This window comes from Thecamonas trahens (genome assembly GCF_000142905.1).
Source record: "Thecamonas trahens ATCC 50062 unplaced genomic scaffold supercont1.16, whole genome shotgun sequence".
Classification (NCBI taxonomy): domain Eukaryota; order Apusomonadida; family Apusomonadidae; genus Thecamonas; species Thecamonas trahens.
Window position 1 is genome coordinate 361,172 of NW_013657664.1, and position 24,322 is coordinate 385,493.

The window sequence follows — 24,322 nt, forward strand, 5'->3', positions numbered from 1 at the left end:
TCCGCCTCCCCTCCCCTCCCCTCCCTACCTTCCCCTTCCCCTCCCCCTCCCTCCTCCCCGCCCCCCCCCCCCTTCTCTCTCCCTCGACACCATGGCTGTGGCACCCATCCAGGCGGCTATCACGGCCAAGCTCACCCGCGTCCTCTCGCCGGTCTTCCTCGACGTGGTCAACGAGTCGTACAAGCACTCTGTGCCGGCCGACGCAGAGACCCACTTCAAGGTCACTGTTGTGTCGGACGCCTTTGACGGCCTGGCTCTCATCGAGCGCCATCGCAAGGTCTACGACGTCCTCGGCGACGAGCTCAAGGCCTCGGTCCATGCCCTCTCCATCAAGGCCAAGACGCCCGCTCAGTGGGAGGCCGCGGGCAAGTCCATCTCCCACTCGACGCCCAACTGCCTCGGCGGCTCCAAAGCCGATGCCTAATGGGGCTAGATGTCGCGTTTATGCTCGCAGACATTTGTGCGCTGTGGTGAGTGTGGGCGCTCAGGCGTCACCTGCGGCGGCGGCAGCCGCAGCCTCCTCGGCGGCGCGCTCGCGGGCCTCGGCAATTTCGCCGCGCAAGCGGGCCTCCTCGGCGGCGCGCTCGGCGGCAACGAGCGATGACTCGCCGTCGTCAAAGACGTCCATCGAGGGCGCGGCCGACGCGCGCTCGCCGTCGTCCGAGGCGGCGTCATCGCCGGCGGCATCGGCCGGGTCGGGATCGGCCGCCTTGTTGTACGCCTTGCCGAGGTAACGGAAGGTCGATCCGGCCCAGAACCAGGCATTGCCGTTGTCCTCAACAATGACGTCGCCCGAGGCGGTGCAGCGGAAGCCGTCGTCCTCGTTCTTGTAGTGGACCCACGGCCAGGTGTCGACGACCTCGGGCTCGTCCTTCCAGCCGTCCTCAGACGTCACCCTGCACGCCCGCTTAAACGTACACCGCAGCTGGACGACCTTGCAGTACTCCTTGGGCCACTCCGGCTCGTCCATCAGGCCCTCCATCCAGAACTCCTCGTTGCCGCTGCGCCCACCAGGTGATGAGTATGGCCGCCTGCACCGCCTGCACCGCCCGCACCGTCTGCACCGTCTGCTCACGCTCCCTCGCGCGCGCATGCGTACCGATAGAAGTGATAGACAACCAGGTTCTGGACAGCATCCCGCGGAGCCGTCGGCGAGTACTTGTCCGTCTTGAGCCGGCTCTTGCTCGCCTCGGCCTTCTTGCCACGCAGCTCGTCGTTGAGCTTGGCAAACGACGGGGACTGGGTAGCCATGGTGGGTATGTGGGTATGTCAACTGTAGCGCTGGCCTTTGCACCTGCCGTAAAGTCAAGTCTACCACTATGCCCATCCCCGTCTGCGTCGCCTTGTCCGTGCCTGCCCCCCCCCCCCCCCCCCCTCCCTCCTCCTTCCCTGTCGCCTTTCCTTGACCAGGCCAAAACCAACTTCCGCCGAATGCGTGCAACAGCCACCACTCCCGTCCGAGGGTTGCGCCAGCCAAGCCGCCAGGCGCCACCACCGACCGGCGACTCTCCGACTTCCGCAAACCCATTTGCCGACGAGCCACAGCCGGTGCCGCTCGACCACCCCTCACCCCTACCCTCACCCCCACCACCACCACCACCACCACCACCACCACCACCACCACCACCACCACCTCTCCATCCCCTCCCTTCGCTATGGCTACAGAGGGCGACGCCGAGCTGCAGGCGCTCATGGCTGTGCTGGCTTCCTCGGGCGCCGCGGCGTCTGCGCCAGCAAGCCCCGCCACGGCATTGACCGCCACAGCATCAACAACAACAACAACAACAACAACAACAACAACAACAACAACAACAGCGACTGCAGTCACAGAGCCCAGGGTAGCGGAGACGGCATCAGCTGCAGGTGGATCGGCTCATGCGCGGCGGGCACGGATCGAAGCTCTGCGGGCGGCACTAGAAGCATCAAAGACATACGAGGCCATCCTCCGCGAGCACGTCTCACGGATGGAGCTCGCCCGCTCCCGCAACCTGACCATGACCAAGATCGTGGAGAAGTTGCCCGATGTCATCCGCGGCTCGCTGCCGGTGTCGCTGGACAAGGCCATTGCCCCACTGCACGCCGGTGGTGCTTCGGTCCATGGCTTTGAGGATAGCCGCGGGAGCAAGCCGCCCAAGAACGCGGATGCTGCCCGCAAGGAGATGCTCCGCGGCGTCCGCCCCGACTATGCTGTCGCCGCAAAGTGGAAGCCGACCGAGGAGCGCGAGCTTCGCGCCGCCATCCGGCAGCATCTCCGCCGCGCCCTCTCCTCGGCCCTCTTTGACCGCTACGAAGAGCAGATCACCCGCAACGAGCCCGAGGCCCTCGCCGCCGTCACCTCGCAGCTCGAGGACATTGGCGTTATGTCCGACAACGAGCTCCTCTCCCGTGCAGGCTCTATCAACTGGGCCGACGTCCACATGGACCATCTTCCTGGCCGCACTGTCGCTGCCGCAGAAATCTACTGGACCAACGTTCTCCACCCTCACATCAACTCGTCTGCAAAGTTCTCCCGCCGCGACGACGAGCTCATTCTCGAGCTCGTTGGCCAGCACACAGATCGCAACTGGGAGCTCGTTACTCGCCTCTTCAATGAGCGCTCGACGTCACCCGGCATTCGCAAGCCGTGGCAGCTCCTCACCCGCTACCAGAGCGCGCTATCGGCCTCGCACACCCGTGCCCAATGGTCGCCCGAGGAAGATGCCGCCCTCCAGGCCGCCATCGCCCGCTTCGGCACCCGTAACTGGAACCGTGTTGCCACCGCAGTCCTGCAGCGCAACGGCCAGCAGTGCCTCCACCGCTACCACAAAGTTCTCGCCGCTGCAAACCTCAAGGGTCGCTGGTCCATCGAAGAGGACATCATGCTCTCCATCGGCGTCAAGGTCTACGGCGCCGGAAACTGGTTCAAGATCCAGTCGCTTGTTCCCTTTCGCACCGACGTCCAAGTCCGCGAGCGCTGGGCAAACTGTCTCGACCCGGCCATCCTCTACTCAGACTGGACACCCGACGAGGACCGTCGCCTCCTCTCCGCAATGCACGACGTGCCCGATGGTCACGCTGTGCCGTGGGCGAAGATTGCTGCCGGCTTTCCCGGCCGCACTGACAACCACGTCGTCCGCCGATTCCTCAAGCTCACCAACCAGACCGTGCGCTCCAAAAAGGCCATCGTCGTGAACAAACCCGCCATCGCCGCCTTGCTACGCGCTTTGGCCTCATCCTCCGCCTCGTCGCCGTCGCCGACTGCTTCTTCCGTCTCCTGCCCCTCACTCACCGCCTCGGCCTCCTTTGCCAAGTTCCCTGCCGCGCCCGTCACTGCTGACGAGCTGCACCAGGTTCTTCGCTCCTTTGCGCTTGTCCCCTTCCCACGGGCCACGCCACATCTCGACATCCCCACCTCGCTCCATGCCCTCCCGCCCAACCTCGCCAACCTTGATGCCCTGTACAAGCTTTGTTACGCGGTTGCCGACACCGTCCCCGACCCAGAGCTCGAGGACGAGTTTGACATCGATCCACCGCCAGCTTCTGCCCTTCCCTCGCCAGACTCGATCTGGGAAGACGACACTCGCCTCCAGCTCTTGCGCGCTTGGTTTCTTGCTCTCTTCGCCGCTCCATTTACCAATGCCGCCGCGCTTGCGCGCACCGATTCGGCCGCAACGCACGTCCAGTCCCCACAGCAGTCGTCTCCGCTCGCGCGCAGCCGTCGTCGTCGCCGCAGATCGCCGTCGCCGCCGCGCTCAACGCACGCGACGCACGCGACGAGCGAGCCATCCAGCGAATCCGCGCGCTCGGGGCGTGCCAAGCGCCAAAAGCGGGCATAGCTGCTCCTCGTAAAGCACACGCTACTTGCGGTGCAGGCCGCGGTGCTTGACCTTGATAGCGGGCTTGGCCTTTCCCTTGCACTTGCCTTGGACCTTGACCTCGCCATTGTCATTGGCCCCGCCATCACCGCCACTTGCCACCGGCACATGCACTAGCGGCAAATGCGGGAGCGCGCCAAGTGTCTCGCGCAGTGACGTCAAGAGCTGTGCCACAGGCAACGAGCCAGGCAGTGCCGGGGAATCGGCATGGAGCGTGTGTGGGAGCCGGGTCACTGCGTTGCTAACTGCATCTACAACGTCGATCATGTGGACGACAGCAGCGGAGACCGCGATCGCGTCCTCGGCCTTGAGGAATAGCGGCGTGGTCGGAATGAGGAACGGCGCCCAGACCTCGCGCAGCGAGGCCTTGACTGACGGTAGCGTCCGGGCGTTGAACGCGTAGTCGACGATGGAGAGGTTCGACGACAAATGCGTGCAGCTCGCGTCGAGTGTGAGGAGCAGGACCCAGCGAAAGGTAAAGAAGTGGCCCGGCTCCAGCGAGAACGACTCTTGGCCTTTGTGGAGCGAGATCTCGATCTCATTGGCCTGCAACTGGATATGGACGCCAAAACCCTGTGCACCGCGACCGTCCTTATACGGATGGCGCGCAAAGACTGCAGACCGCAGCTTCATCATTGCCGGGAAAAGCATCGACTGCGAGAGGCAACGCAGGACTCGTAGCGTCCGCGAACCAGACACCGCTGGCTGTCGCAACCACTTCCGCAGCTCCTCGCTCACATCCGACTCGTTGGTAGTGGCAGGCACGCACGCGTCGTACGCCCCGAGAATTGCAGCAGAGACGCTTGCCGATGCCTCCACCCGAGTCGACAGTACCTCCACCACCAACCGCACGCCCGCCGCGTTGCAATCTCGCGCGCTGCCTTTCTGCGGGTACGCGTACAAGTGCTTGCCGTCGGCATCGACAATCGCCAGTGATCGGAGCGTGTAGAGCAGGTCGCGATGGAGCGGGACCTTGTCCAGTGGTTGGCTCCACACCTGCCGCACAAAGTAGTCCATGTCAAGGAAGGGGAACATGGCGTCAAGGACTTCGCGCTGGACATTCGGTCGGGTCGCAGCTCCCCACGAGTGGTCGGTGATCTTGAGCTCCGGAAAGAGCTGGGTGACGTGCGCATCGAACGAGAGCTTGAGTCGCCACTCAAATTCAAACGCCGCGCCTGGGTCCGCGTCGTGGGACTGCTCGCGCCGGACGTGCTCAACCGTCACGTGCTTGTCCTCCACAGCCACGGTAATGGCCCACATGCCACGGACGTCCTTGTAGGGGAACCGCTCGTAGAACGACGACCGTAGCGTCTTGACGCTCGGCATGATGATGTCCTGGGATAGCGTCTTGAGCACCCGCGCCACGGCCGAATCCTCGTTAAAGTATCGGGAAATGAGGTAAGCCCGTGTTGCGTCGCCGAGTGAACCGTCAGACGTGAGAAATGCCGGCGCGTGGAGGCAGACCGCGCGCGCCGTGTTGGCATCGTCTATGGCGTGCGCCACAGCAACCATCAGCTCAACCACGGCTGCCCCGTCGTCGGCCATGCTCGAAACTGCATCACGCACGCCGGCCGCGGGGCTTCCAGTCAGCTTACCATCAGCGTAGAGCACTGTTCCATCCCGCGCAAGGACTGTCACCGCTTTGGCCAGCCGCGGAATGTCGTGGCCAACAAGCGAGTCAGCAAAAGGTCGCCGCCAGATCCACTCGTACTTGTCCTTCTCGCACACAAACTCCGAGAGCGTGTCGACCAGAGCCGCACCTCGATACTTGGGCATGCCTGGGGCGGTCTGATGCGAGAGCACTCGCAGATCAACTCGCAGCGGCGTGTGCGTCCGCCCGGCCTCCACGTCGAATGCCAGCTCTACCTGCCAGACAAATGAGAACGCCTCGGCCGGGTCCTGTGAGAGCGAGACTGCCTGTCGGGTGTGGACAACATCGACCCGCGACTCGGAGAGCGTGATGACCACGGCAGGTCGCGCGCCCGAGTACGGCTCGGATGCAAACGGAAACTCTTCAAAGATCCCGCGTCGGAGCGCAGCATAGGCTGGAAACAGCAGATCTTCCGCCAAACATTTGAACGTTAACGAGAGCGGTTCAGTCTCGGCTAACGTGCCCGAGTGAAGAAAGGCCCGAAAGCCGCGCTGCTCCTCGCCCATCGGCACCGCCGCCATGTACTCGGCAAAGGTGGCATCGAGCGCGGCAATCCGCGGCGGTGGGAGGAACGCGCGCGCAAGCGCCATGACCAGTTCGGTGATCCCGGTCCGGATTTGGGCGTGAGACGGGTTGATTCCAACATCATGAGCAGCAGCAAACAACGTTCCGCCGTGCTCGTCGTTGACCGTCAGCATAGAGGTGTAGAGGCTTAGATTAGTCTCAAGCCACAGCTCTGACATCGGGTGAAGAAACACGTGGTTGACCTGCTGGCTCAGCGAGGCGTCGAGCGGCGAGAGCGCAAAACTCGGCATTCGCGACAGCTCGCCGTCGGTTGACGAGACCAGCGACGAGACGGATGCTTCTGACAGGAGCGCGAACGTGTCCGAGGCGGTAACCCGGTCAGGATCAGAGGCTCTGCTAGCGGAAAAGTCAAACGACATCGACGGCCCCATTTGGGCCGCCAGATGCGCCCCACGCCGTGTGCGCTCGATCCGAACATGGAGTCTTCCAGCGGCAACGCCGGTCCGCGACTTGAGCTCGTGCCACTCGTCGAGGAACGCATGCGCGAGCGGGATGGCCTCAAGATTAATGTCCACCAGCCCGATAAAGTCGTCTGACGAGAGCAGGTCGCGGTCCCAGACCTCAACGATCGCAAACGACTGCTCCGGTTCGAGCGGCACGAACCGTAGGTCCCATCGTGGCGCGAGCGTGTGCTTGTCGGTGAAACCCTGCGCTACCTCGCCCGACGACCAAATTATCTTGGCGTATGGATCGGCGCCATGGAACCGGTCTGACGACGGCAAGCCGGTCGCCTCGATGACAGTGATCGCCACTGACGTTCCGCCGCTATCGCCCGCATCCAGTGGGGGTAGCTCGCACGACGCCGTTGCCACAGGATCGGTGGCCGAGCTGCCAACAGAGAAGCCAGTCTTGCGGACACCCACAAACTCGAGCTCATAGTACAGCTCGCACAGCGCAGAGTTCTCGTAGCCGGGACGGGTGTCGGCCACAGGCATCCACCGCCCACAACTCACGCCGGCGGGCAGAGCCTGCCAGGCGGCAAGACTGTTGCTAGCTGCCGACTGCAAACTGGCACCAGCCCTGGGTCGGCCCGGCGGCGGCGGCGGCACAGGTGCTGTCGGCTCGTCCGCAGCATGAGCGCCTCCGTGGCCGGCGGCCTGCTCGAGCTTGATGCGGGCGACCTCGTCCGAGATACGCTCTTTCATGATGCGGTACTTTTGATAGAGCGGGGCGATGGCGTCTGCAGAGGCAGCTGTGGCTTTGAGCTTGCGTATCTGGGCCTTGAGCTTGACTTTCTTGGACAACAGCTTGCGGAGGTGCGAGGTGTCGACCGGCAACGGCGGTATCGGCGCAGTGGCAGGACCATCAGCCTCGGACTCGCTGGCATCGGACGCATCGGGAGGTGGGAGTGGAGGTAACGGCATATCGGGCGCTGTGCTTGGTGCTTGTGCCTGGAGCAGCGGAAGCAGCGCAATGTGGGCCTGGCCGAGTAGCTTGTTCTTCCAAAGCCGATGATGATCGTAGACAGCAAGGGTGAGTGCGTCTGCGCCCGGCTCTTCAGCGGCCGAGTCTGCATCGTCAACCAGCGGAACCGTGATGGTGAACGCCGCGTTCCACACCGGTGCTGTAGTCGAATGGATGTGGTGCGTCTTGCCCACTTCCCGTCCTGCGCCACCCAACAGCAGCGCCACAAACGGGACCGGAAGCGATGACGCCGCCACCGCGTCGGCCGAGTGTCTCTCTGCTCCCCGTGGGCGGTGCAGGAGAGCAAACCGACGAGCCCTTTGGATGCGGACGGTGACCACAGCCTCCATGGCAAGGGACGAGGGGGAGGGGGAGGGGGGGTGGAGGGAGGAGCACCCGCTGGGAGGGGGCTGGTCAGGCCGAGTGGGCGAACAGGAGAGGTGGCGGCAACCGGTGAGCGGAGGAGTGTGGGAGGAGACGAGCTCGTTCCCCGACGTAGATGACAGGCCACGCAACACACCACTTTGCAAGCATACACACTTGGTGCGTGTGAGAGCGTGAGGATGGCGGACAAGGTGCCGGACTCGCTCAACCGCTCGCTCTCCCACCTGGATGCCCTGACCAGGGCTCGGAGCAAGTCGCCCAACCGCCCGTCCGGCTCGCGCCACCTGGTCCGCACCGCCACCCGCAACCGCCGCCTGGTTGATCTGGGTGGGGAAGGCATGCAACGGGCGGGCTCGATGGCCGGGACACTGCAGCAGAACATGCAACTGTCCATGGGAAACGTGATGGACAGCGCACCGTCAGAGCCGATGCTGGACGAACCGAGGACGCCGAGGACGCCGCGGACACCTGGGCGCCGACGGAGTGGGGGCCGGCGGGAAAAGCCCACATCGGTCTCGCCCAAGCAGGCGCGCAGGGGTAGCGGAAGACGCAAGCGACGCGAGTCGCTCTCGCAAGAAACGGGAATTGCCTCGTTTACCTCGCTCCGTCTCAGCAAGGCCAATGCCGAGAACAGCCGCTCGATCTCGCTCAACTCGCCGATGACGCCAGTCAGTTTTCCGCTCGGCGCGTCAGCGGGGCGGCTTGACGGCGCGGCGTACCGTCGAGCAGTGACGGCACTGGCAGCCATGGGCGACACTGCACACATCACCCATGCATCGATGCTGGATGCGTGCGACGAGGTCGTTACAGCAACCGCTGGCCTGGAGACGACGCTGCACGAGTTTGGCCGGCTGAAGGACTTGTTTGTCGGCTCTGATCTCCCGCTAGCACTGCAGCTCAACGCTACGCTTGCAGTCTCCAAGGTTTTCCGTGCCAAGTCGGAGCTGTACGAGCCGATCTTTAAGCTCATCGACATGATGCGCGCCATTTCCAAGCCGTGGCAGGCGCGCGAGGACTCGCTCAACGTTATCCGCTCCAAGCTCACCACCAAGAACTCAGAGCTTGTACAAGCGTATGCCGAGTTGGAGCACCGGCAGGATGAGCTGAAAGCGATCAAGGCCAAGCTGAACCAGTCACGATGGGCGGCGTTTGCACAGGCGCTTCTCAACAAGCAGGTGGCGATGACCAAGTTCTCGGCGTTTGAGGCTACTGTCTCCTCGCTGCGTGCCTCCCTCGAGAAGGCGCGACGCAAGGTGAGCAGCTCGGCATCGACTCAGCGGCAAGCCACTGCGGCGGCGCTGGTCGAGCGGCTGGCCCGGCAGCGGTCAAGCTCGCTGACACTCTCGTCGAGCCAGATCCAGATCAACACACGGGCAGCTGTTGCGTCAGCTGCGATTCACGCCCGAGGTGCACAGCTCCCGCCGACCACCGTCATCGCTTCGCCGACGCATGTCGACTCGGCGTCGACCGGTGGCACTGCGCGGACCCACTCACGCTCGCGCGCCGCATCACGCTCGCGCTCACGAGCTCGGTCGCGCTCGCGCACTGCATCACGAGCAAGCTCGCGACCTCGCTCGCGCTCACAAGCTCGGTCGCGTTCGCGAACACGCTCGCGCCGCTCGTCGATCTCGCACTCGGAAACGCTCCTAGACACGAGCTCGGTCCAGGCGTCGACCAAGATGACCAGCCAGCTGGCCAAGGACCTCATCCGCATGGAGCAGGCGCTACGGGCCGCGTCGCGTGAGTCGCAGCGGACGCTACAATCGCAGCGGGCATCAGACTCTATCGTCTCTGACTCTGGCCTGCAGAACCATGACGACGACCCCCGGTTCTCCCTCTCTCGTGGAGCGGCGACGTCCAAGTCAGCGCTAGACGTCACCGCTTTGCGCAAGACAGGCTTGAGCGGAGTTGTGTCGCAAGTGATGCTGCCGTCACTCTCCTCACCGCCGGTACCGGAGGTATTTGTCTCGCGAATGGACTCGCTGGCTTCGGTGGCGTCTGAGGTCCACCACGCCGCGGCAGACAACTCGATGAATACCTCGATCTCCGAGCTGGTCAGAACTGCGCCGGCTGACGGTACCTTTGCAGCTGGCAGTCCGATGGGGGCTAGGTCTGCCTCGCAGACAAACGAGGAGCGCAGATCGCACGACGACACTGGCATCGAGCGGCGCACCGCATCCGGTCGGAGGGTCCGGGTTCGGATCCAGCGGGCCAACACCTCGGCTGCGGTGCTTGACTTGGGTCACGGACACGAGCCGCAGCCGCCGCCTGCAGCGCATCGGCGGCGGGGCGCCAGAAGCCCAAGCCGCGGCGGAAAGAGGCGTCGCCGATCGTCGGTAGATGCCGCACGTGAGTTGGCTTCGTCACGAGTTCACACCGGTAACGTTCTTGAAGTCCTTGGCTTTGAGCCGGCAGCGGGCGATATTGACGACGCCATCAACAAGATCCGTGTTGACGCGGCAACCATGGCCCACTCCAAGTCGACCGAGAACGTCGGTCTCGCCCCATCAACATCGCCAACGCCCGGTTCACGGGTCCGGCCGAGCTCGGCGACTCGCCTTGACGCCAAAGAGCTGGGTCTCAAGCAAGCTGACGAGGAGCACGATGCGGTTCTTGTAGCGCTGCGAAAGAAGAAGGATGCATTGGAGAGCACAACGTCGCAGAGCGGGTCAAGATCGCCGGTGCGCTCCAATTCGCGCTCGCGGCCACGACGCGCATCGCGGACTTCACTCTCGCCGAACCCGCTACCGGCACCGCCGCAGCATGGCAAGCCGCGGCTCGCCCAGCCAGTCAATACCATGGTCGAGAGGCCGTTGTCGAGCAGCACCAAGCGGCGTCGGTCGATCTCGGTGTCGAATCCGTCATCGCGGGCTTCGTCTCCTGAGAGATCAACTTCGAACACACCAACTAACTCATGTGGTGCCGGCGTCGACGAGTCGAGCTCTGACACTAGCATTCCAAGCCAGCGGGCGCTCGAGTCCGAGCACAGCTCGAACTCGAGCTCGGTGTCATCCAGCTCAAGTACCAGCTCGACCTCGCGGTCCAGCTCGGACGACTCGTCTCGGCACTCGTCGCTCGGGAACGACCGTTCGTTGTCGCCGCCGCCATCCTCACACCCCGACGTTGGGCCCGCCTCTGACTCAAACTCGGACTTTATCGCCTACTCTGAATACGAGTCTGGTGTTCTTCCGACATCCATCGCAACGAGATCGGTTTGCCAGACAGAGTGGGAGGACTCGGGAACGACGGTGCCTGTGGCGCGGGCACGGTTGCCCATGACCGCGTCGGTCCGACGCACAGCCAGTCCGGTTGTAGCGGTGCCGTCGCACTTTGACTCGCAGCAGTTGACGACGACCTTGCTTGACATGTCTGCGTCGAGCATGCCAGAGCTTCCGTCCATGACAAGCTGTGGCTCACTGCCTGTAGTGGCCGAGGAACGAGCTCCCGGATCCGAGGCTGCGTCGAGCAAGGTCTCAGACGAGGTGTACACAGCCAAGGAAGTGACGCTCCTGCTGCGTACAGTTGTAGAACACATGTCCTCAGCGCTGGCTGTGGAGAAGTCGCCGGATGCGGTCGGGCTCGATGCACAGCTCGCCAGCTACGATCCGCTTGCCGAGCTTGAGGCCCTTGTTCGGCGCTCACGTAAGGATGACGGCGGGCTGGCTTCGAGCGTCGCACTGCAAGAGGTTGTGGCCATGGTGCTGCGGCATGCGCAGCACTTGCAGCAGCTCCACGCCCACTACCGCAAGCAAATGGCCAAGGTACTCGGCTCGCTCCCGAGCAGCGGTGAGCCGCTTGCCGACGTCACCAACCGGCAGTTGTGGCCGTTGCCTGGCCTTGCGCCCAAGCGAAGCAACTCTCCCCCGCGAGCCCCGACCGAAGGCGCCGACTCGTTCCTGCAGCGCAACACGGCGTTCCTCGAGTCGCGCGATGAGCATCGCCAGCAGCTCCGGACACTCTATGCTCAGCAAGAGTCGCTCAAGTTTGAGCTCACGCTGCGGGCGACCCACAAGGTCGAACGGACCCATGTCGCGCTGCAGCCTATTGTCATGCCGGCGCCGCTCCTGCCACCAGACGAGATCCGGCGGCAGCACGGGGTGGAGCGCGCTTCCAAGAGCAACGCGGTGTAGACGCGTGGTAAAAGTAGGCTGTTACTAGGACATGCTGCGACACATATGGTCGGTCAGTCGTCGAGCTCGTGCTCAGCACGGAGGGCCTTCATGGCCTCGTAGCATGCGGTGATGCGCGGGTAGGCACGGAAACAGTCCGAGGGGATGTAGTCGGCCTGGCCGGCGTCGTACATCTGGATGTAGCCATAGATCTTGAGGTCGGCGATGGTAGGGTGCGAGGCGACAGCAAAGGTGTCGGACTGCGTGTTCTTAGCAAGGATGGCCTCGACAGCCTCAAACCAGCGGGTGAGCGGGCCATCCAGGATCTCCTTTCGCATGGCCTTCTTCTTCTCTTCATCCTTCTCCCGTCCCGACGAGCCGAACAGGTTGTACCCATCCTCCACCGCGCTCAGCAGCTCGTCGACTGCCAGCAGCGTATCCACGTTATCCGTCGGATACCAAAGGCTACCGCCGGACAATGCTCCCCGAAACGCCACATACCGCAGAATGGCGTTGCTCTGCGAGTACGTCCGCCCGGCCACCTCGGCCACAGGCAGCGAGCCAAACGGCAGCGCCCGGAGGCCTTGAGCTCGCCAAACTCGGTAAAGGTCACCCCTCGGTACTCGTGCGGCACGTTAGTGAGCTTGAGCAGATCCTTGATCGGTCCACCGCGTCCGTAAGCACCGGCAAAGTACGTCACAACAACAGGGGCGGTCGCCATAGCAATCTGTCCTCGTAGTCAGGTGCGGGTGCTGGCCCGTGTCGTACGCAAGAAAATGAAGCCGGGAGCAAGTCAGGAGTGAAGAGGGGGGAGGGGGGTGCGGAAAAAATATTTCATGACGGCGTATTGGTTGGCAACCAACTTGCGCCCTGTCTCCATATTGAAGGCCGTGCTGCCAATGAGTGTCGCACCACGCCTCCCTCGTCACCACCCACGACGACAACCAAGGACCTCACCTCACACGCACACACACACACACACACACACACACACACACACACACACACACACACACGCATGGACTCGGGCCGCATGGGTGCTGGGAGGATTGATGAAAGGTGGCGCCAAAGGAGGGTATGGAATGGACGGCTGGCAGAGAGGACAGCCACAGACGACGGCCTCGTGTGCCAGCTGCCTCGGCAGAGACACCGACTACACAACCAGGGCCGGCGGCGCAGAAGAAGGCAAGCACGGCAGCCGAAGCTGCTGACTTTGGTTGTGGCGTGCATTCTGGGGGCACTGTGGCTCTCGGGGTGCGGCGCAGCGGCTGGCGACGTGGCCAGAGGCGCCATGGTGTTGCGCAACGGAACCGGGACTGACACGGCTCCGGAGGTGGTCCACAAAAAGAGCGGTCCATCGCTCCCTGTTGTTGTCGTTGTCTGTCTCATTCTTATCGCCTTTGGCTGCCTCTGCCTCCTACCTGCGCTGGTGTGGCAGAGCTACATGCTCCGACGACGCAAGCCTGTTCAGGCTGCTGATGCGCTCGCGGCGTCGCGGGTCTCGCTGCCGTCCGACTATGAGGGGAGCAACGTGGCCACGCCCGGGCGAACGCGAGACGTCATGGCGTCGCATGGCCACTTGCGACGGATGTCTGTCGACATCGATTCAGACTGGTCGGATGATCGGGCGATGCGTCCGCAACAGCCGCTGTTTCATTCTCCGTCGGCGGTGCGGCGGTCGGGCTCGCTCCTCTCGCCGCAGCCTTCGATCGAGGCCTTCACCTCGGACTCGGACAATCCGTCGCTGCTTGGCGGAGAGCTCCATGGCTCCAAGTCGCGCTTGCGGGCGACAGCGATGTTGCCACCGGCGAGAATACTGCGGCGCCACTCGGGCGCGGAGGCGATGAACCTCGACGCTGTGCGGCAGCTGTCTAGCACGGCCTCCATCTCGATGCCGTTCCCGCGCAACAGCGCGGCGTCGCTCCTGCGCTCACCATCGCATGATTTGGGTGGCCTTGTTCAGTCCAAGTCGACGTCGTCCATGCCCGACGTCGGTACCGTGCCCATTATCGGTGGTGGGACGTTCCAAGTGCCACCGGCCGTGCTCCGCAACGTCGGCCACTCGCGGGCTGGAACGGCGTCATCGATCCACGACAGCTCGGTCAACGGGTTGATGGTGACAGGCGAGATTGTCAGCGCGTCGTCACCGAGGAGGACCGTCTCTTCGCTCGCCAACTCGAGCATGCTCTCAAGCTCGTCCAGCTCGAGCATCCAGTCGGCGTCGTCATCGTCGTCGACGATGACGACGGGCGCAGACGCAACGCGGACGGCCTCGATGTCATTAACGTCACGTGCGACACCGCGTGTGCTCACTCAGTCGGCGCCGCGAATGGGCAACAGGCTATCGCCACGCCGGGGGTCACCACGCCAGGCGTCGTCGTCGCGGGACCCGTCACCGTCCTCGTCGGCGCTGCCCACACCGACAGACACCCCCCGTCTTGCCTGAGCGAGGCGAGCGGTCTTCGTTTAGACGGTGCTACACGTTGAGACTCGGCGCAGCACGAGCCACAACCTTGGGGAGAGCTTGATGCTGCGGACAGCGGCAAAGAGGTCGGCGTCCGATGTGTCGTGCGGGAGCCGGCCCGAGAGCAGCAGCATGGCGCCCTCAAAGTCCTCGGCCAACAGCTGGTCGCGAAGGTACAAGAGGATGCCGAGCGCCATGTGAAAGATAAAGACCTGGCCGTGGATGAAGAGATAGTCCCACGCGTGGGCAGCGAGATCGAGGGGCAGCGCCCGCGCGAACAGGGTCATGACCCATGGCACGAGGTAAAGGTTTGGCTGGAGGCCAACGGCATCGAGGTGGATGGCGAGGTCTGGCAAGACCTCGTGAGCGAGAGCATTGAACTCATCCATCCACCGAGACAGCTCGTCGGTTTCGAGCCGAAAGAACGCTGCCAGCAGTGGCATGTTGAGAAGGGTGCAAAAGGCGACAAAGGCGTCGTAGAGCGGAAGATTGAGAAGGAGAAGCGCAGCAGGGAACGACATGCCCTGCACATACCCCATATCGGGTCGGTAGCAGACAAAGGCGCCAAGCACGTCACGGAGCTGGTCATGCATCGGGCCGCCCTCGTCAAAGATCGAGAGCTCTGGATAGGTGCGTGGGAGATCGAGGTAGATGCCGAGCAACGAGTGCTCGCGCGGCGCAAGGCTCGTCTCGCCGTCGGCCGCCCCGCTCTGACGCGCAGCCCGTGCCAGACTGTGTGCCTCGCTCGCCTTGCTCCGCAGAATGTCGAACAGATCCGGAGTGATTGATAACGGGTTGCCCAGCGCCGCCGCCCACACCCGCGGCCTCGCCGACGACGGCACGCCCAGCCGCAGCAGCTCGGCCACCTTTTTGCGCTGCTTCTTGCTTGCGCCCGCTCCCAGGCCATTGCCATGGATAAGCTCCATCCATGCTGCCTTGGACGAGACCAGCTTGTCCTCCCGCCGCGTCGCAGCCTTCCTGCTCTTGGCCTCGGCAGCGGCGGCCTGCTTCTTCATCTTACGCACAAGCTTGGCGTGCCGCGCTGCCTCGGCCCGTGACTTTGGCGGCAGCGATCTGCAGCTCCAGGCGTGTGAGTGCGGGGAGAGGAGGGAGAAGGGGGGGGGGGGGGGGGAGAGAGGGGCGGTCAAGCGACGTACTCGGGTCGGGCAGACGCCACCTCGGGCGAGTACGGGTCGGGGTCGGGGTCGGACCCCGAGCCTACAGCCAGGCGAGAAGGAGTGGTCGGCAGAGGCTGGGCAGTCAATGTAGCCGGAGCTTCGTCATGCGTCCCCTCTGCACCCATGCCGCCCGCACCAGGCTCGATGCCCGCACCAGCCTCGGCACTGCCGTCGCCTTCCGTCCACGACAAGCTTGCCGAGCCCCGTCGGCGCTTGACAAGCCATCCCACGACATATGTGCCGTCTGTGGCTGTGAGGCTGTGAGGCTGTGAGGCTGTGAGCCTACGGCTTTGAGCGTTGAGTGTGCCCTGCCAGAAAAGACCATGCCCATGGCCATGACCGAAAGAGGTCGGACACGGCAGCTGTCGCGGACGTTCTGCTCGGTCAACATCAGCTCCAAGCAAAGAACGCGCTGCATCCGTCTGCCGTCCACGCCGTCCACTCGGAGGTCGCTAGCCTCGAGTTTCTGTATGGACAGCGCGTGGATGGCGGCAGGGTCCGCGCCGGCCCTCCTGGCCGTGGGCGATCATCGCCACCAAGTCACCATCGGTGCCGATGGCCTCGATCAGCGCCAAGGCGAGCATGTCCATGTGGAGGCCACCGAAGCCTGGCAGCCGATGCAGCTATCCTGTGCCGCCTCCGCAAACACAATCTGCATCAGCAGCAAGCGCCGCCGTCGACCATGCCGGCCTTGGCAGAGAAGGCGACTCGTTCGCTGCATTTGCACTTTACGACCTTTTTTCGCCCAGTCGCTCGCCTTCCGTCCCCCTCCACCGCCCACACCTCTCTTTCTCGTCCACTGCCATGGGTGACGAGGTCTCGGCTCGCTTGCCGCTCAAGGACATTGCCGAGGACGCGGCCGGGTCGGCCTTGGCGGTGGTGCGGGACGTGACCCGCCAGGCGCTAGAGCAGCTCGCAGGGACGCTGCTGGCGGAGGCCACGGCGCGGTGTGAGACGGCAGGCGCGGCGGCAGAAGCTCGCGCCGCCAGGCTCGAGACCGAGCTAGCTCGCACGCGAGAGCTGCTGCAGAAGAGCGAGGAGGAGCGTGCAAAGCTGAAGCGCCGAGTCGACGAGCTCGTGGGAATAGTGAGCGGGAAGAGGGCTGAGCACAGCGAGCGGAAGCGGAAGCGGAAGCGGGCAGTCGAGGCGGCGACGACAATGACGGATGCAGCAGCAGCGCCACCCCCGCGGGAGGACCGAGCGCAGAAGATGCGCGCGGCTGCGCCTGTGATCGACGTCTTGGACGATGTTGAGTCAGGCTCGCCGCCGCCGGCCAAGAAGCCGCGGAGCCGCAAGTCGAAAAAGGCGCTCAAGCTCCGTGGGCGGAGGGTGTACAACCGCGACGACGAGCAGAGCGTGGGGAGCCCAGCGTCGGTCGCCACCATTCCGCCGCCGGCGGCGTTTCCGGCGATGGCGCGGTCGACATCGATCACACCCGGGCGCGATGCAACGCGGCCAGCGGCGGGCAGCTGCAACGACATTGACGACTCGCCGTCCAAGCCGCGGCCGGCGGTCCGGACGACGCGCTCGCCCGACTTTGCCTACAACGAGGTGGTCCGCAACCGCGCTGAGCGGTCGCGACTCCAAGGCTTTACCTGCGAGATGTGCAAGGCATTTTACGAGGCGTGCGGCGTGTTCAATGACAACTGCGAGCACGACGCCGTCGTTCAGGCCGCTTCGCGCCACCGCGCACGCTATCCCAAGCCGGCCACGCCCGAAGGATACTGGCAAATCGGATTCTCGTCGTCGGCCGAGGCCATCGACCTCTCGCCGGCCAACCCGCCGTCGCCGCGCCCGCCGCCACAAGAGGCCCACCTCCGACTCGAGTCGCCGCCGCCGCCCGACATGCCAGACTGGCGGCGCGCCGCCACTGGCTTTGGCTCACTCGACAGCTCAACCATGGCGCCAGCCTCGGCCTCGTCGGTCTCGTCGGTGGCAGTTGACATGGACGCTATCACCCAGGCCACGCGCTGAGGTCAGAGCAGCCGGTTTACTCAAACTCAGCCGCCGACCGATACTCGCCCACGTCCATGAGGTGGTTGACGAGGCACTCAATGAACGGATCTTTGCTGACAGTCTCAACATCGCACACCACGACGACCAGCTTGCGCGCTCGGGTCACCGCCACGTTGAGCCGGCGCTGCTCGGCGAGGAACCCGAGCTCGCCATTGTCGTTGGACCGCACCAGCGAGAGCACAATCGCCTCCTTTTCCATGCCCTGGAACGAGTCGACGGTCCCAATGTGGACGCCTGTGTAGCGATCGTCGGCAAGCACGCTCCGCAGGTGCCCGACCTGGGCGTTGTAAGGGGTGATGATGCCAACTGTGTCAGGGCTAAGCCCTGCATCAAGCAGCTCGTCCACCATGCCGGCCACTGCTTGCGCCTCGCCGGGGTTGTACTTGGAGCCCGAGTCGTCGTCGGCCACCTCCCACATGTCGCACCCGGTCGAGTCGACCACAACCGCCGGCGCCAGCGTTGTCTCGGTCTCAGCCACTCCCGGCAAGTCGGCAAGCACCGCGGCGGCGACAGACTCGTGCGCCTCCAGCTCGCCGCCGTACATGGCCGCCGATGCCCACTCGCACACCGCAGCGTGCATCCGGTACTGGACCTTGAGCATGTGGCCGGCGGTGCCGTCGTGCATGGCCATCAGCCGATCAAATAGCGTCGTTTCCAGGCGAGCCTGGACCTCCTTTCGACTGCTCTTGATCGTCGGTGGGAGCTGCTTGTGGTCGCCAGCGAGGATGGCACGTTTGCCCTTGAGCAGCGGGATCCAGCACGAGGCTTCAAGCGCCTGGGCGGCCTCGTCAATGATGACGACGTCAAAGTGGCGTGACCGCAGCGTCCGCGAGTCGGCGCCTTGGCTGGTGGCGAGGACCACCTGTGCCCGGCCGACGACGTAGTCAACAACCCGACCCTCGCGCTCGCGCGCCTCCTTACGCAGCGCCCGATTCTCGCTGTAGAGCTTGCGCGCCTCACCCCGGTTCCGCGTCTTGCTCACCGCCCGCAGATTGGCGTCCATCTCAGCCCGAATGTCAGCAACGAGCGCCGCCCCGTCCGATGCCGCCGCCTTGGCGTCGAGGCAATGGTTGAGAACTTGCGGGAGGAGCCTTGCGGGGTGCCCAACCCGGACAACGTCCACGCCCGACGCGATGAGGCCAAGCGCAAGGTTGTCAACCGCCACGTTTGACGGTGCCGTCGCCAGGATCCGTGTCTCGGGTGCGCGCAGCAGGATCTGGTGCACGATCTCGACGAGCGTCGTTGTCTTGCCGGTCCCTGGTGGGCCATGCACAAGAAACACGTCCTGCGACGCCAGTGCCAGTGCCACCGCTTCTTGTTGAGACGCATTGAGAGTCGCATTGACCCACGGCAGCTCGCCACAGCTCGCTATCGCCGCCTCGCGCGACGGGCTCCAGCACGGCTTCCGCCCCTCAAAAGCAACGCCAATCACCGCCTGCCCACACTCTGGGCCCGAGCGCCGAGTCGGATCGCTCAGCCTGTTGAGTGCAATGAACATTCGCTTGAACGAGACCGTGTTGGCGAGCTTGTCGAGCCGAACAACGCCACGGAGAACCTCGGCGGCTTCGTCCTCGCTCGCACTTGCACCCTCGAACGACTTTAGCGCAACAACCAGGGCATCGTCAGCAACGCGCACGACAACGCCCGTCACTCGCCGGACACCGTCGCCTCCGCGATCACTTTCACTCCCACTGCGATCGGCCTTGCTCTTGCTGCTCTTGCCGCCCTTGCGGCTCGCCGCGCTCGCGCTCGCGCTCGCCCCGCCCTTGCTCGCGCGGACGAGGGTGACCACGTCACCGGGCGTGAACGAGTGCGGCGGAAGGTCTGGCACGTTGGCGTTTGTCGCCCGCAGTGTCACCACCGTATGGCCACCCATACCCGTCCGCGACTCGGCCGCAACCAGGCTCGCCAGGCACACGCCCCGGGCCTCCAGCGCCCGAGCCGACAGCCGCGCCTGCGCCGCCGACAGCTCAGCCACCTCTTCGCCTTGCTCGGCCTCCAGCGCCTTGACCATGGCATCTGCCCATGTGACAACACTGTCTTCCCTGGGCGTCCTCCCTGCAGCCGCCATCTGTATGCTCCTTCCCGTCCCGGGTCGAGTGTGCCGGTCGCTGCAGCGGCCACGGCCTGCGTTGGCTGTGGGCGGGCAGAACCACGACCTTTTTAAAATCCACGAGTCGAGGCGCCGCTCGCTCTCGCACCAGGTTCCGCCCCGCCTCGGCACCCCTCCCTCCGCTGCGCCTGGTCCTCGCCATGCGGAGCCTGGCGGCATGGGAGCACAAGTGGCGGGCCGAGAAAGAGGAGCGCTTGCTGGGGCGGACACCCGCATACGCGGCTCCACCGGGTGTGCGGGCATGGTGGGATGCTGCGGTGGGACAGAGCTCGCTGGACTCGCCGCATGATCGCGGGCCTGGCAGCAGCCGCTGCCAACACGCTCTGGTCCCTTCCAGCCTCAGCACCACAGCTTCGGCTCCGCCATCGGCATCGGTCGACCTGGCGCCTGTCGGCGGCTCACTGGTGGCCTCTGTCGAGCTGGGTGGACGCGATGATGGACGCGATGGCGGACGCGGCGACAGTGTCGCTGGCGGCGGCGATGCCGGTGGCGGTGGCGACGGCGATGGCGATGTCAGTGGCGATGTCAGTGGCGATGACGGTGGCTCGCTTTTATCGCCGCCGCTGGTGGCCAATGGCCACGACGGGGCACGGGATGCAGAGTCCCGGGGCAGGAGCGGAAGCGGGGCGGGAGTGGGAGCGGAAGCACGCCGCACACGCTGACGGCGTCGCTGCTAGCGTGCGTCGCTGCCGGACCGCTGTTGCCTCTGTCGGCAGTCGTCTCGCTCGACGACGCAGCGCTTCCGCCGACGGCGGCTATGGTCGTCAACCAGCCGCAAGTCGACATTCTGCATGGTGTGCTGACGGCGGATGCTGTGAATGCAGCAGCTGCTCCGCTCTCGCCGTATGCGCGGACAAGCCATGCGCTGCTCCTGGCGCGGCTAGCAACGTCGCGCGAGGCAGCGCAAGCAGAAATGGTGGCTGCAGTCGACGCGCTTGGCCCGCTTCGACTGCATCCGTGCGCTGCAGCCGCCGAGATCACCGCGCCGATGGCGGCGGCGTTGGCGGCGTCGCTGACCGAGTCGGGCGAGTTTACGCGGGTAGCTGTTACCGGCGCGCTGGCCCGCGGAGCGGTGGCGGCGGGTTTGTACGATTTCGTAGTGTGTGCGCGTGAGAGTGCTGAATGGCTTGACGAGCCTGTTGCTACTGCAGAAGTGCTGGGCGAGCTCCTTGCAAGCCACTTTGGCCGGCGAGTGTGTGTCGAGCTCGAGGATGTGCTCCATCCACGGCGGGTGGTGTTTGCGGCTGACGGCGTCCGCATCGACATCAAGGTCGGATTCGGTGCCGGCTTTGACCCACTCGTCCTAGCCTACACCGGCATCCACAGCTGTGGCTCGCTCCGCATCGACGACCACTCGCCAGAGCACGCGTGGCTGAGCGAGGTGGCGACGGGAAGCAGCGGGTCGCGGCCGCGACACATGCTTGGGCTGGACTCGGCGGCCGCCCGGCTTGCTGCCGCCTATCTGCCCGTGTTCCAGACACCGCGCGTCAAAATGAGAGCGCGACCAGCTCCTTGACGGTCTCCAGCTCCATGCCAACGGCGCCGACGAGGACGACGCCGTTCATGGTCTCGCCGTCGCGCTCGATCATGAGATCGAGGAGCGCGCCTGGGCGGGCAAGATCGGACATCGCCCGGCCAAAGGCGGCGCGGGTGTTGGTCTCGACCTCGTTGACAGAGAGAATGATGTCGCCGCTGCGGATGCCAGCCTTGTGTGCAGGGTGGCCCGGGTGCGCAGCGGCAACAACGACACCTGGCCGCGAAGGTCCGCGTGCCGGACCCTTGTCCGCGAGCCGGATACCAACAAGCGGCTTGGCTGTTGCGAGCGCCTGCTGCGCCGCGTAGTGCTTGTCCTCGTGTGCCACAATGAGCGACGACGGAATCCACTTGCCGCACAGCGTACACTCTTGGAGCGCAGGGCAGAACGGGACGTGGTCCGACATGGCCAGCGAGCCCAGCTCGCCGCCGCACTCTTGGCATCGCCCAGGGCCCGCGCCAGCAAACGGTGGCGCAGCAGATGATGAAACTCGCTGCGGCGAACCTATCGCAGCCGTGGGCACAGGTGCGGGTGTAGGCGTAGGTGCAGGCGCAGGGGCGATTCCAGGTGACGCGCGCGCCACCGCCCGCACCAGCAGCGGTGAGGCCGGGAGCTCGACGCCGTTGGCCACAATGTGCAGGTCGACGTCGCCGGGCACAAAGACCGTGAGCCGGACCTGGACGGTGGCCTCGCCAAGCTCGGTGGCCACAACCGACGACGGAAGCGCGCTGCGTCCATCGTTTGCACCGGGAGCGCTGACGTACGCCTGCACGTTGGCGCCGGCGACAAAGAGCGCAGACGTAAAGTTGAGCTCGGCTGTCTCGCCCGCCTGCAGTTCAAAGTGCGGCGCTGGAGGAGGCGGCGCCGGAGATGCGGCCGAGCCTGGGAACTCCATCTCGGGTGTGGGCTGCGACGGCGGCGCGATCGGTGACGGCATGTGGTCCGGGGTTTGGCTCGGGCTCGGGCTCGGGCTCGGGCTCGGGCTCGGGCTTGGGGTGGCAGCACGCGGCTGCGGTGTGACGGGCACAAGACGGGCGCGGGGGCCGGACGCGCGTGGCGGGGACATCTCCAGCGCGACAACGTCAGCCACCGATGGCGCGTCGTCCTCGACAACGACCACGGTAGCGACAGTGGCGGACATGGTCGGTGACTGCGGGACTGGGATCGGCTCGACGCGCTGAGCCGGCGACGGCGCTGGGGTTGTTCCGGCGCCAACCTTGGCGGCGGCCACGTTCGCCTTGTGCATCTGGGTCGAGAGGTCAGCAGAGCGCTCTTGCAGGACAGCAATGCGAGCGTGCGCTGCCTCGAGCTGCGAGGCCAGGGCCTTGGCTTCAGCGCGGTCGGCAGCAGCAGCGGCAACCATCGACTCGTGTTCGACCACGAGCGCCTCGTACTGGGCAGTGACCCGGGCGCGGGCCTCATCGGCGCTGTGCATCTTGCCTTCGGAAACCTGCTTGTTGTACAGCGCAGCGTCGCGCTCCTGCTCGGCAGCAGCCTTGCCCGTCCGTGCCTCGGCCATTGCTTGGTGACTCTCGCCGACCTGATCCGTGAGTTTGGCGTTGGCAGAAAGAGCCTCTGTCAGCTGAGCCTCGAGGCTAGCGACCTGAGCCTGGCGCTCCTCGCGCTCGACCCGCTGCCGCTCAAGTTCCTCCTCCTTGGCGACGTTGGACGCCGAGACCCGCTCAAACACCGCCCGCAGTTCGGTGTAGGTCTCGGTGAGCTCGCCATGCCGGGCAGCGGTCGTGCTTGCGCGGAGCGCCGTCTCGTTGAGCAGGATCTTGGTCTCCGAGAGCTCCGAGACCAGTGACTTGACCTTGTCGGCAAGTGCAGCGTTGGCATCCTTAAACTTGACGAGGAGCTCCTGTGCCTCGCTGTTCTCTGCGGTCACGTCTTCCAGCTGACTCGAGACTGTGGCGAGATCGCGCGTGGCCGCCTCAAGCTGGTCGTCGCGGGCCACGCCCTCGCGCAGCGTCTCGCGGAGTTGGGCGTCTCGCCGCTCGAGCTGCAGCTCTGCAGCCGCCTGCTTGGCGGTCGCCTCTTCGGCCGCGCGCTCGAGCATCGCAGCCCGGCTCCGCAGCGCTTCGTAGTCGTCCACGAGCCGCGTATGATCGTCGTAGCTTACGGCGCCATCGCCGCCAATCGACTGCCGGCCAAAGTCGGCGGCAGACGCGCCAAGTGTGGCGGCCACGGTGTGCTCGAATGAGAGCGAGGGGAGGAGCGAGTCAAGGTCGGTCGGACCAGGCGCAGCAGCAATAAACGTCGATGCTGCCTGAGGGCCATCGCCGCCGCCGGTCTGGCTGCTACGCAGGCCGTTGATGAGGGCTACGTCAACCTCGTGGAGCGCCCGGAAGTGTTCGGCCGAGGCCGCCGCCTCGGCGGCACGGGCCTCGGCGGCCTCGGCCCTCGTTTGCAACTTGGCAATTTCGTCGGTGTACGAGGCAATGAGCAGAGCAACGTGTTTGGACGAGGCAGCAGGCGAGTCGATGCCGGCCTCCTTGAGGTCGGAGAGAATGAGCGTGTCCTTCTTGGACTCGGCCGCCGACTCTGCGGCAGTGATCTTCTCCTGCAGCGCGGCGCTCATGCGGTCCAGCAGTTCGGTCTGTGCCAGAATGGTGGCTTCCTTGTCGGCAAGCTGATTCTGCAGGACAGCGACAGCACGCGAGCCGCCACTACCTGCAGCGTCCTGCTGGTTGTCCCTGGCCAGCAGGCGATCCTTGAGAAAGACGGTTTCTGCCGAGAGCTCAGCCACCTGGACAGCCAGCCGCTCGTTCTCAAAGGCCAGCTCATCGACTGAGCATCCCGGCTTGCCGCTCTTCTCCGCAGCCACTGCCTGCTCCTTCTCCCGTGTCGCCAGTGCTCCTTCGGCCGCTGCGCGAGCCGCCTTCTCCGCCGCCAGCGACTCTGTCAGAATGGCGTTGTTCAGCTTGAGCGAAGCCACCTCGGCCGCCAGCGACCGGATGCGGCCCGAGTCGTCCGCAGAGGACATAGCAAGGGTGATGGTGGTGGGGTGGGGGGGGGGGGGGGGCTGGA

General features: G+C 65.0%; 12 protein-coding genes across 12 annotated transcripts; 6 read left to right on the forward strand and 6 right to left on the reverse strand.

Moving 5' to 3' along the window:
- Positions 1-91: 91 nt before the first annotated feature.
- AMSG_04037 (BolA protein) lies at positions 92-424 on the forward strand (the record flags this gene model as incomplete). Its single annotated transcript, XM_013903832.1, has 1 exon — positions 92-424. The coding sequence occupies one exon, from the start codon at positions 92-94 to the stop codon at positions 422-424; it is 333 nt and encodes a 110-aa protein (XP_013759286.1).
- A 60-nt stretch (positions 425-484) lies between these two features.
- AMSG_04038 (uncharacterized protein) lies at positions 485-1,297 on the reverse strand (the record flags this gene model as incomplete). The annotated part of the gene is made up of 2 exons (XM_013903833.1): positions 1,100-1,297; positions 485-1,001 (listed from the first exon to the last, which is right to left on the reverse strand). Exons 1-2 carry the CDS (start codon positions 1,249-1,251, stop codon positions 485-487), a joined length of 669 nt encoding a protein of 222 aa, XP_013759287.1. The 5' UTR covers positions 1,252-1,297.
- Positions 1,298-1,655: 358 nt separating this feature from the next.
- On the forward strand, positions 1,656-3,844 carry AMSG_04039 (uncharacterized protein; the record flags this gene model as incomplete). The annotated part of the gene is made up of 2 exons (XM_013903834.1): positions 1,656-1,723; positions 1,838-3,844. The coding sequence occupies 2 exons, from the start codon at positions 1,656-1,658 to the stop codon at positions 3,813-3,815; spliced, it is 2,046 nt and encodes a 681-aa protein (XP_013759288.1). The 3' UTR covers positions 3,816-3,844.
- On the reverse strand, positions 3,590-7,844 carry AMSG_04040 (uncharacterized protein; the record flags this gene model as incomplete). The annotated part of the gene is made up of 1 exon (XM_013903835.1): positions 3,590-7,844. One exon carries the CDS (start codon positions 7,842-7,844, stop codon positions 3,837-3,839), a length of 4,008 nt encoding a protein of 1,335 aa, XP_013759289.1. The 3' UTR covers positions 3,590-3,836.
- Positions 7,845-8,051: 207 nt separating this feature from the next.
- On the forward strand, positions 8,052-12,027 carry AMSG_04041 (uncharacterized protein). Its single transcript, XM_013903836.1, has 2 exons — positions 8,052-10,119; positions 10,249-12,027. The coding sequence occupies exons 1-2, from the start codon at positions 8,058-8,060 to the stop codon at positions 12,006-12,008; spliced, it is 3,822 nt and encodes a 1,273-aa protein (XP_013759290.1). The 5' UTR covers positions 8,052-8,057; the 3' UTR covers positions 12,009-12,027.
- AMSG_04042 (glutathione S-transferase) lies at positions 12,012-12,867 on the reverse strand (the record flags this gene model as incomplete). Its single annotated transcript, XM_013903837.1, has 2 exons — positions 12,012-12,714; positions 12,829-12,867. 2 exons carry the CDS (start codon positions 12,865-12,867, stop codon positions 12,397-12,399), a joined length of 357 nt encoding a protein of 118 aa, XP_013759291.1. The 3' UTR covers positions 12,012-12,396.
- Positions 12,868-13,781: 914 nt separating this feature from the next.
- On the forward strand, positions 13,782-14,482 carry AMSG_04043 (uncharacterized protein; the record flags this gene model as incomplete). The annotated part of the gene is made up of 1 exon (XM_013903838.1): positions 13,782-14,482. A coding segment is annotated over one exon (652 nt), but the record flags the coding sequence as incomplete, so codon positions are not given.
- AMSG_04044 (TBC1 domain family member 14) lies at positions 14,436-15,909 on the reverse strand. Its single transcript, XM_013903839.1, has 2 exons — positions 15,609-15,909; positions 14,436-15,525 (listed from the first exon to the last, which is right to left on the reverse strand). Exons 1-2 carry the CDS (start codon positions 15,752-15,754, stop codon positions 14,454-14,456), a joined length of 1,218 nt encoding a protein of 405 aa, XP_013759293.1. The 5' UTR covers positions 15,755-15,909; the 3' UTR covers positions 14,436-14,453.
- Positions 15,910-16,433: 524 nt separating this feature from the next.
- AMSG_04045 (uncharacterized protein) lies at positions 16,434-17,603 on the forward strand (the record flags this gene model as incomplete). Its single annotated transcript, XM_013903840.1, has 1 exon — positions 16,434-17,603. One exon carries the CDS (start codon positions 16,434-16,436, stop codon positions 17,601-17,603), a length of 1,170 nt encoding a protein of 389 aa, XP_013759294.1.
- Positions 17,604-17,619: 16 nt separating this feature from the next.
- Positions 17,620-19,659, reverse strand: AMSG_04046 (DNA-binding protein SMUBP-2; the record flags this gene model as incomplete). The annotated part of the gene is made up of 1 exon (XM_013903841.1): positions 17,620-19,659. The coding sequence occupies one exon, from the start codon at positions 19,657-19,659 to the stop codon at positions 17,620-17,622; it is 2,040 nt and encodes a 679-aa protein (XP_013759295.1).
- A 534-nt stretch (positions 19,660-20,193) lies between these two features.
- Positions 20,194-21,134, forward strand: AMSG_04047 (uncharacterized protein; the record flags this gene model as incomplete). Its single annotated transcript, XM_013903842.1, has 4 exons — positions 20,194-20,250; positions 20,372-20,840; positions 20,910-21,028; positions 21,120-21,134. The coding sequence occupies 4 exons, from the start codon at positions 20,194-20,196 to the stop codon at positions 21,132-21,134; spliced, it is 660 nt and encodes a 219-aa protein (XP_013759296.1).
- Positions 21,106-24,278, reverse strand: AMSG_04048 (uncharacterized protein; the record flags this gene model as incomplete). Its single annotated transcript, XM_013903843.1, has 1 exon — positions 21,106-24,278. One exon carries the CDS (start codon positions 24,276-24,278, stop codon positions 21,246-21,248), a length of 3,033 nt encoding a protein of 1,010 aa, XP_013759297.1. The 3' UTR covers positions 21,106-21,245.
- Positions 24,279-24,322: the final 44 nt, after the last annotated feature.